At 42.9% G+C, this 10,572-nt stretch overlaps 1 protein-coding gene across 1 annotated transcript; it reads left to right on the top strand.

Moving 5' to 3' along the window:
- Nucleotides 1-590: 590 nt before the first annotated feature.
- On the top strand, nucleotides 591-4,786 carry LOC117826894 (cingulin-like). The gene is made up of 2 exons (XM_034703308.1): nucleotides 591-2,236; nucleotides 4,565-4,786. The coding sequence occupies exon 1, from the start codon at nucleotides 841-843 to the stop codon at nucleotides 2,218-2,220; it is 1,380 nt and encodes a 459-aa protein (XP_034559199.1). The 5' UTR covers nucleotides 591-840; the 3' UTR covers nucleotides 2,221-2,236; nucleotides 4,565-4,786.
- Nucleotides 4,787-10,572: the final 5,786 nt, after the last annotated feature.

Genomic DNA, 10,572 nt, shown 5'->3' with positions numbered 1-10,572 from the left:
ATATGTAGTTAGTATTTGACTGTTTTGTGTCCAAGGCCTCTTTTTTCTGAAAAGTTTCTTCTTCGGTAGTTATTACCCATAGGGAAAGAAATGTAGAGAGGAGAACTCAAAAGTGTTTCATTTATGTCTCCTGGACAACAATGAGATCTGTTTGAAAGCAAAATGAGACTATAGCTTATGTCTCCTGTTTCTCATTCTTGCCTCCAGAAAAAAAAGTTGCAAAACGTCTCAGCTTAGTCTCCCTTTCAGTTCAAAAGGAGATCTGGTCAAAGTCTGAAATGATTCTCAGGTATTTCTCAGGTGTTGTGACTCCTTTTGAGCTCAGGTGGAGAAATCAGGGAGCTCTCTCAATTGTCTCAATCTAACCTCATCCATTTGTTTTAGTCAGACTCAGTTTTTTGTGTCTCAAGTTGAGCTCAGATGGAGCAAAGAAAGAGCCTGAGCTCATCTTTTCAGGAACATTTATAGTGCCCTGCAAAATTAAGATTTCAATGTAAGTGTCCACAAACTTACAATTCTCATTAAAACATTTGAACCTCTTCAAGATCAGCTATTTAGATAGCCGCCGTAGAGGTAAACATCAAAGGACACACAGCGTCTTGTGACCAGTCTATGCTTGTGACTCTACTCTGTAGGGCGGAGCTCGTTACCGTGCCGACACAGAAATTACCGTGGCAACCACAGAAATTCTGTCACGTGAAAACTAAGGCTGTGTGATGTCATAATGCCAGATTGTTGAATCTTGAGTCAAACTAACCCAGAGGCAACACATCGCTCAAATACAGAGGACCAAACCATCAGCTGGATATCACAGTCTTTGATTTCACACAGGAGATCAAGATGGAAGTAACCCAGACATACAGAGGTGAAGATGTGGAAGCTTACATTACTAAATTGGAGAAAAAAAGAAAACACCAGGAGGTGACACTTCAATTTTTGGATGAACAAATTGAGAGAAAGAATGCCATTCAAAATGAAAGTACCGAGCTTAGACGTGAGCTTGCAAACATAGAAAGGAATAAAAACAACTTAAAAAACGCAAAGAGGGAATTCAGTCAACTTGAGAAGCAGCTGATTGTGAAAAATGATGCAGCTGAAAGGTCCAAGAAAAATTTGGAAGTTTACAAAACACAGGCGAAAAAGCAAAGGGAGGAGAAGGAAAGAAAAATCCAGAAAAAGATTACTCGCATCAAAGAAACACGCTGTGCTTTGGAAAAAGATTACAAGCACCTGGAACAGACCAGTAACGTGAAGGAGACAGGGCTCAAGCAGGAGATCAATGTCCTGGATCTTACAGTAGAGAAACTTACAAAGACAAACAGCAATCTGGAGGAAAATCAGATCACTGCTAGTCTAAAAACTGATGCAGAAATAGAAAAGTTACTTCTGGAAGAGGATAAAAGATATGATGAACTGAAAAAACAGCTGGAGCAAGAGAGAGGCTGCATACTCAAAGACCCTACAATAATTTGCATTCAACTTCCGGACTCAAAGTCTGATTTACACACGAAAAATAAGAAGTTACATGTCAACTTTGTTTCTAAGACCATCCTTCTGGCCGACCAGTCTCGACTGCTGCAGAATAAAGATAAAGAAATCTATGCCCTGGAGAAGCAGTGTGAGGAGCTGCAGCACGAGGACTCAAAGCTCCAAACATCTGAGGAGACACAGTTGATTCCAGTGGAGCAGTGGGAGAACAGACAGCTGAGGGCAAAGGTTAAGGCCCTGACAGCTTCTAATACTGCATTACAAAACAAATATGAAGAGGACCAGCGTGTAATTAAGGAGATGTCTATTGAGCTACCTATCATCAGAAAGCGGTACATAAGAGAGAAAATGCACAACCAAGAGCTTGGTGAGGCCTTGATGATGATTGAAGGTACACATCAGCCTGGAGAAGAATCCGCCGCCGCCGCCCAGGTCCCACACTTTGGGATGCAAAGGGTCAAACAGTGCCATGCCAAGACGCTTGGTCTGGTCGGCCTTCCCCTCAGCTCCAGAAAGCCCAAGTTTGACTCCAAAGTTATTCCACGTCCAGTAAACAAAAAATATGACAAACTAGTCCAACCCCAAGTGACAAGAATGCGCATCCCTTCGGCCAACAGGAAATTGGGTGGAAAACCACCGCCCCTTCTTGACAAGTGCCAACAGGAGCAGCATAAATCCTTAAAGTTTAAACTGTTCTTAACCGAAACAGAATGTTACCGGGAACAAAACTGACAGCCCCATCCCAAAGGTAAGCCCCCACCCCAGGATCACATGAAATATCAATTCAAACATTGAATGTAAATAAAAAAAATTAATTAAATAAAATTTGAATAAAAGAATCCTCAAATCTGAATACATTTTTTCAATGTGTCTTTAATCTTGATGTAAACGATGTGGGTTGGAGAGGATTTAAGTTATGTAATATATTTATATGGAACTTCCATTACTTGTTGTCACGGTTGAGTTCATCAGTATGAGGCGTCTGTAAAGATGCCCACACTGAAAATAACGGCAACAATTCTCAACATTCAGCTCCAAAACGTCATACAAATGTAGTGTGAACTTTCAAAAGTCAATTTGTGACAAATTATTTAAGTTAAAATAAATTTGTTAAACCTAAATGGGAGATATAAATCTTAATGTGAAATGTTAAACCTAAATCCAAGATCTTAACCCTTTGATGCACAACACAGGCACACCCCTTCTAATACACAACATGGGTCAAAAGTGGTTCAATGATGGCTGAGTGTTTCTTTGCTGTATCTTGTTGCTGATGAGTACAGGTTAATATTTCCATTTTTTCCTTTCTTATTTTGTGAACAAAAATGGGTTTTGTGTTATTGCAACAAGTTTGCACACATGGGTCAAAAGAGTGATTTTGAATTGATTATCTTCATACTATAACAATAATTATCTTTCAGTAATGACTTTTGCAGTGGTTTGGTCCAAACAATCTTACATTTAATATTTGAAACATGTAAATTTTTCATTTAGTTACACATACTAGAGATAGACCGATATGTTTTTTTCAGGGCCGATACCGATACCGATTATTAATAGTCAAGCCGATATTCATTTGCAGTAAAAGGGAAAATGTTGGTCAAAATTTTGAATAGTACAAACTCCAACACTTAACCCTGTTTAAATACCTTTAAAGTTTTTTTTTTAATCTTAGACAATAGACATCTTTGTTTTAAAATTCTAACATAAAGTCCAGGGAGCTCCCAGACTCAGCAGCATGTCTTATTAAATTCAATGAAAACTTCAACAAATAAATAACTCCCTAAAGTTTTCTACAGTAATAAAGTTTTCCAAAATTTCAATATAACTGAAATGTTAATCTTTCCCTTAGCTTTGTTATATGGGGGTATTTCAGTGTTTTTGAAGTGGGGTTGTATGAGTTATAAATCACTAGTAATTGTAGGGGCCACAACGGATGCCGCTCAGCTCATCCCCTGTAATGAGAAACTGCAGGGAGAAATGGAACGCAAGCTAGGCTACAGTTTCTGCAGACGGTTCAATATTATAAGTAAGCTAGCTAAAAAAAAACAGCTTGGCCCTACGAAGCTAATCTCTCTATCGGCACACACTGTACGGGGGTGGATTTTTTTCTAACGTGACGGTTCAGAAGATATTAAGATTACGAGTTCTGCCCAAATAAGGACATGACTGACATGACTCCCGGTCGGGAACACATAGCTGTTGGCTAGGAGGCTCACACTACGTCACACTCTGCCTGGATGAGTTCCGCATTTCCAATATGGCTGCCGCCATCGATTGGCTTCAAAACAGCTCTCAGGAACAGATGGGTGACGTCACGGATACTACGTCCATATTTTATACAGTCTATGGTTTCAACCCTCACCTATGGTCATGAACTATGGGTTCTGACCATAGACTGTAAAAAATATGGATGTATCCGTGACGTCACACATAGCTATTGCGCCAGTTCCCCCGGCAGTCAAGGCCTATAGCAGCATAACAAAAGCTGGTCCAAGCCTGAGCCAGCTCTAACTATAAGCTTTATCAAAAAGGAAAGTTTGAAACCTACTCTTAAAAGTGGAGAGGGTGTCTGCCTCCCGGACCCTGACTGGTAGATGATTCCAAAGCAGAGGGGCCTGATAACTGAAGGTTCTACCTCCCATACTACTTTTAGAGATTTTAGGTACAACTAGCAAGCCTGCATGTTGGGAGCGTAGAGTTCTAGAGGGGTAATAGGGCACTATGAGCTCTTAAAGATACGAGGGTGCCTGATTTTTAAGGGCTTTGTAGGTTGCGGGCCCGCGCCTGTCAATTTAGAAGGATTCTGATTCACTGATATACACAAGGTGGTGAGAACAAAATTTGCTGGTACACACGTGTCATGAATCCGACGGTGATTTTGCGTACGCACTTATTTTATGCGCAGAGTAAGAACATTTCTGCACATTTATTAGTGAATGAGGCCCATTGTTCTGAAACTGAGAGGTATGTAACAGTATCTGGTGAGATATATGGTGCCACTGTTTTAGGTTAGCTTTAATTTCAGCTCAGTGAAGGAGGACTTAATACTGGATAATCACCCCTCCCTGTCCAGATCTATTAAAGGGGGCTGATATCTGTGTGGCAGCCAGGCAGCTGGAGGGACCGTCAGCTGTAGGATCTCTAATCCTCCATAAAACACTGACTGACAGCAGAGACAGCTGCCTGCCTGATCTGCTCTGCTCTCCCCGGTCCTGCTGATGAAAATGTTCCAAAGCAGAGAGCCAGAAGAAAAGCAGACGATGATGGACGTACGTACGGGATGCGTCGTCGTCATCCCTTTTGGATCTTTATTCACAGCATTCAATAAAACAGTATGTCAGGCGTGGTTGTTGTTTTTTCCACCATTAATCTGTTTTCTGTGCGGGGTTCAGTTCTAATAAAAGAGGCTCCCTGTCCCTCGGCGGCTCTCAGGCTGGAAACACGGCAAACAGAGTGACCAGTAAACAGACTCAAACACAGGTGGTGTGGTCTGTTGCTGCAGGAGCAGGCAGCGGGGTCAGGAAAGGTATCAGACAAATGGTTTATTTATATCCATCGCACCCACAGTATTAATAAAATGCACACATGTTTATGAGGGAACAATGGGGAGTGCAGCTTTGTGAGGGTGGAGCACTCACTGTGTCGGAGTGTGATGGGTTGGTATCTCTGAGTGTAACAGAACAAGATGCTTGAGAATATAATTCACACCTCCAGTATTGTGACTGAGTGACTCGGCTCATAGATGACCACTAGCACTCGTTGATGTATCTTAAGAAGAAGTTCTTTATTAGTTCAGGGGTCTTTTAGCCCCGGGAACTACTTCACCTGGAACTAAAAGGTTCCTGTGACGGAAGATGAGTTTGTTGGATATAATGTCACTGGGTTCTTGTTATTGTTGCTGGAGCGTCTAGGGAGAAAGCATGAAATCCACAGCACTGTAAGGACTCTGCAGACGTCTCTTGACGAGGAGTTTACTTAAAACAGATGAGTTCAGGCGCTACAAACAGAGCGTGACTAAAGCCGGTGAAAGTTAGGGTGGGCAGACTTTTAACAGAGAACATGCATCATTCAGGGCCTTTAAACAGATGTGACAGCCTCCTGCTCAAACTTCTTTTTGACCAGGGATCAGTGATGTCCTTGTTTCCTTGCTGTTAATATACACAACACAGGATACACATGAATTAGCTGTAGATCACATCTTCAGTTCCATCCATCCATCCATCATAGGATACACATGAATTAGCTGTAGATCACATCTTCAGTTCCATCCATCCATCCATCCATCCATCCATCCATCCATCCATCCATCCATCCATCCATCCATCCATCCATCCATCCATCCAGGCCATCCATCCAGGCCATCCATCCATCCATCCAGGCCATCCATCCAGGCCATCCATCCGTCCATCCATCCATCCATCCATCCATCCATCCATCCATCCATCCATCCATCCATCCAGGCCATCCATCCATCCATCCATCCATCCATCCATCCATCCATCCATCCATCCATCCATCCATCCATCCAGGCCATCCAGGCCATCCATCCATCCAGGCCATCCATCTATCCATCCATCCAGGCTGGCCATCCATCCATCCAGGCCATCCATCCATCCAGGCCATCCATCTATCCATCCATCCAGGCTGGCCATCCATCCATCCATCCATCCATCCATCCATCCATCCATCCATCCATCCATCCATCCATCCATCCATCCATCCATCCAGGCCATCCATCCAGGACATCCATCCATCCATCCAGGCCATCCATCCAGGCCATCCATCCATCCAGGCCATCCATCTATCCATCCATCCATCCATCCATCCATCCATCCATCCATCCATCCATCCATCCATCCAGGCCATCCAGGCCATCCATCCAGACCATCCATCCATCCAGCCATCCATCCAGGCCATCCATCCAGTCCATCCGTCCATCCAGGCCATCCATCCAGGCCATCCATCCAGGCCATCCATCCAGGCGATCCATCCAGGCGACCCAGGGGCCTTCTCCCAGTTGGACGTGCACGGAACACCTCTAAAGGGAGGCGTCCGGGAGGCATCCTTATCAGATGCCCGAACCACCTCAACTGACTCCTTTCGATGCGAGGGAGCAGCAGCTCTACTCCGAGCTCCTGACCCTCTCTCTAAGGCTGAGCCCGATCTTATCTTTTCGTTCATGACCCACAGCTCATGACCACAGGTGAGGGTTTGGAACGTAAGCTCCCTCTTCACTAGTGATGGGCAAATGAAGCTTCATGAACCAGTAGTTGTATTTTTTGACTCCTCTAGATGGTGCTCTCTGTTCAACAAAGGGGTTGAAAGCACACTGAATTGCCATTCATTGAGCCTTTATTTTAAACCAAGAGCGCCATCTAGAGGAGTCAGAAAATACAACAACTGGTTCATGAAGCTTAATTTGCCCATCACTACTCTTCATCACAACGGTCCGGTACAACGCCTGAAAAGCTGCTGACGCTGCACCAATCCGCCTGTCGATCTTACGCCCCACTTTACCCCCCATCCCTTCAGTTCCCTAAAACACAAAAGACTGAGGAAGAAAAAACATGCAAGAGCCTGACATGTCTCAGAGCTGCTCTCATCCCTCAGAGATAGCTTGCTTTTGAAGACGTTTTGCCCGATCAGTGATTGAACTTGAGAAATAGACAAGGCTTCTTTTTAGTCTTTAGTTCTGCCTCCCTCAAAGTCTTTATGAGACTAATTTAAGAGATTTTGTACCTTTTAGTACGGGTGGGCGTATCGATCCCAAAATATCGATCCTGCAGATACTGGGCCTCGTTTTTGAAGATCGATTCTAGCGTCAATAGGATCGATACCAGTTTCAGTTTCTCTCTTTTAGGTTTTATCCATTTCATCAAAGAGTAGAGCTTTCTGTGCAAACAACGTTCTGTTCTCTTGAACACACTTAGTGCATGAACTCTTTGCTTCTCCACTGCTGCTGTCCTGTGTGCTCAAACAACGAACAAATGCATCACACACGCGCAGTGCAACAAAGCGCGCACCCTGACTAACGGTGCCAATCAGACATGCATTGCATGCCGTGAAGGCTGAAAGTAAGAGGAGCATCTTTTGGAGCTATTTGACAGCTGTCACTGAAAATGAAGCGAACTGCGACGTGTGTAGGAAGGCTGTCAGCTACTGTGGCAACACCACCAAGTTGTTAAAACATACAAAAATCCACGTCAAAGAGAACTCAGAGTTTCAAGAGAAAAGAAGGGAGGAGGAGGGAAATACTTCAGGCAGAGTATTTGTTGTTTACCTTTAAAAACTGTCCTGTGTTTTAACACGCATGTAATACATCAAAGTACATAAAATACATGCATTCTGTTTCTTAGCGCCGCTCGAGTGGCCGCTTGTTGCAGCAGCTCTCTCTTTGTTGTTCTTTTTTTCATATCTGTTTAGTTCTCTTTGTATTTGGAGCCTGTCATGACTTTTAATGACTCATTTGTTGGCCATGGACACCAAACTGGCTACGTTTGCAGTGGTGTTTTAACTGTTTTTGTTCCTGTGTGTGTCCGGAGATCCTGCTTGTAACCATGGTAACATTGTTTACATACAAGATCAGCTGTTAGCATCCCATAGCATGTCGATGCTAAACGATGCTAGGCCCGATGCTCCCTGCGAGCTGAGGAGAAGGAGGCAAGGATGACGTGCTGGTACTGAGCTGCAAGCTAAAAATGGGGAATGTAAGATCTATCTACGATAAGGTGGACGAGCTAACCCAGCACCAGAGTAGCATCATGCTAACAGAGCTAACACCGGACAGGAATGCCACATTGGAAGGATTTCACCTGCTGTGGGCAGACAGGATACAGGAGAGCAAGACTGAACTAACTGGTGAAGAAGGCCAGCTCAGTCCTGGACTCTGTGGAGGTGGTGGCTGACAGGAGAATCATGGCCAAGCTGTCGTCTCTGATGGACATTTCTTTCCTATATATATTCTTGTTGAAATTCTTGTACTGTACACCTTCTTGTTTGTTGCTGTAACTCCATGAATGTCCCCGTTGTGGGACGAACAAAGGAGTATCTTATCTTATCTTGTACTTTTAATAATAGAAAGTATCAGTATCGATATCGGCGATTCCGGCCCTGTATTACTTGGTATCGGATCAAAACCAAAATCTGTGGTATCGCACACCCGTACCTTTTAGTCCCTAACCTGGCATTATCCCTGGTCACTAACTCCCTCATCAGCAAGGATCAATCAGTCTCCACTCTGAGTCCTGACAGAGAGTCTGTCTTTACGTCCTCCCTGATCTCACCTGAGTTTATGTTTGAAGCTAATGCTCACTGAGCCTCTTGGACTAACCAAGCATTAAAGGCCTGCTTCTACCACTCCACAGCTCTTTCCATTGTCGCTATCCAGGAGTGGACTTCCTCTGATGACAGGCATGATCGGCTTATGGATACACAATGGAGGCTTCTGGACCTCGGTGAGACACATTCCAGTGGGATATGGCACCATTTTCTGCAGAGGTTAAGTTTAAAGGCCTGACAGACGGTGTCAGTCACAGGTTTCAGGTAAAACCCACGAAAAGGTTTTACTCTTGAAGTATTGGTCACTAATGGGTCACTTCAAACTCTTCCTGAGTGTCCACATCATCTTTCACACATGACCTTAAAGGAGCCGTTTGTCAGAACACAAAAGTCTAAATCAGTTGAGCTGGACATTAAACAGATTTATCTTGCTAGCTGCACAGCACAATGTCTCTATTGAGTCCTGCTGAGCCGAGGTATTAACGGAGCAGGCAACTGTTTGAGCTTTCACAGTGAGTGAGTGGACATGCTGAAGTGCACAGAGTTCAGCTGCTCTTCACTAGCTTCTTTCGGCCTCAACTCTCTGACTGAAAGGATAGTTTGTCATCTTTTGTATATGGTACTTGTCAAATTGGAAAGTACCTCATACTTGGGGACTTCAGTGAGCTCAGGTCCCAGAAGCTATAGACTATCAAAATGAAGACAGGGTTGATGTTTTCAGCACTTTACCTTGCCTTCAGAGAGATCCACTGTTTGAGTCTGCAGGCTTTAAATGAGACAAAAATACAACCAAAACCATCTGCAGAAGTTCATGAGAGTCTAATGTGTTCTTAAGACAAACTCAACACACTTTCTCACATTTGTTTTGGACGATCCATGATGAGGACGGGTGGCTAATAAGAACACTCACACTCAGACCTTCATATTGTTTTCCTACCAACCTCTCCAGTAAGCGTACCGGTGTTAACAATCAGAGTAAAAGAGATTTATGTCCTTGTCCCAGCTGACAGTGGAGGACATCTGCAGCTGTGACCAGAGAAAAGAGCACTTTAATGACTTCTAGTAAACAAGCTGTTTCAGTGATGGGTTCATCTTTGTTTGACTTATTATCCTCGAGGTGTCACAAAGATCTGTTGTGCCAATCACTTCTCTTCTACTTTCAATCAATCAATCAATCAGACTTTATTTATAAAGCTCTTTTTATACAATGACATTGTAACACAAAAGGCTGTACAAAAAACAACTTAAAATAGAATAAACTAAGAAAAAGAAAAAGATCCCACCCCCAGCCTCGACCCCAAACCCATCCCCCAACACTAAGGTTAAGAACACAATATATGCAACAATAGTAATAAAAACTTTCATGATATCTTGATGAGGAAACACTAGAGGTAAAATAAGATGTTAAAACTCAACACAGGATATTAAAATCACCAAAATAAAATACATTTCTAAAATAGTAAAACACTAAAATATTAAACCATTAAAAGAAAATAACATGCTTTACTTAAAAAAGTAAATAACTACATAAATCAATAAAATAGAACAAAAGTGACAAAAATTTGATTTGCACTAGATAATAAATCAATCAATCAATCAATGAATAAATAAAACTGTTATAAGAATGAAACTCAGTTAAAAGCGAGATTAAAAAGGTCAACCTTGAATTTGCTTTTAAAAATGTTGATGCTCTGTGCAGCCCTCAGATCTTCAGGTAGGGTGTTCTTTGTTCTTACTTTTGGTACCATTAAAAGTCCACAACCCAAAGACCTGAGGGCTCTCACAGCAGGCTCATATGATAAA

The sequence above is a fragment of the Notolabrus celidotus genome, chromosome 15 (genome assembly GCF_009762535.1).
Source record: "Notolabrus celidotus isolate fNotCel1 chromosome 15, fNotCel1.pri, whole genome shotgun sequence".
Taxonomy (NCBI): Eukaryota; Metazoa; Chordata; class Actinopteri; order Labriformes; family Labridae; genus Notolabrus; species Notolabrus celidotus.
The sequence above is the reverse complement of the archived record's forward strand: the minus strand, read 5'-3'. Positions and strand labels throughout refer to the sequence as shown.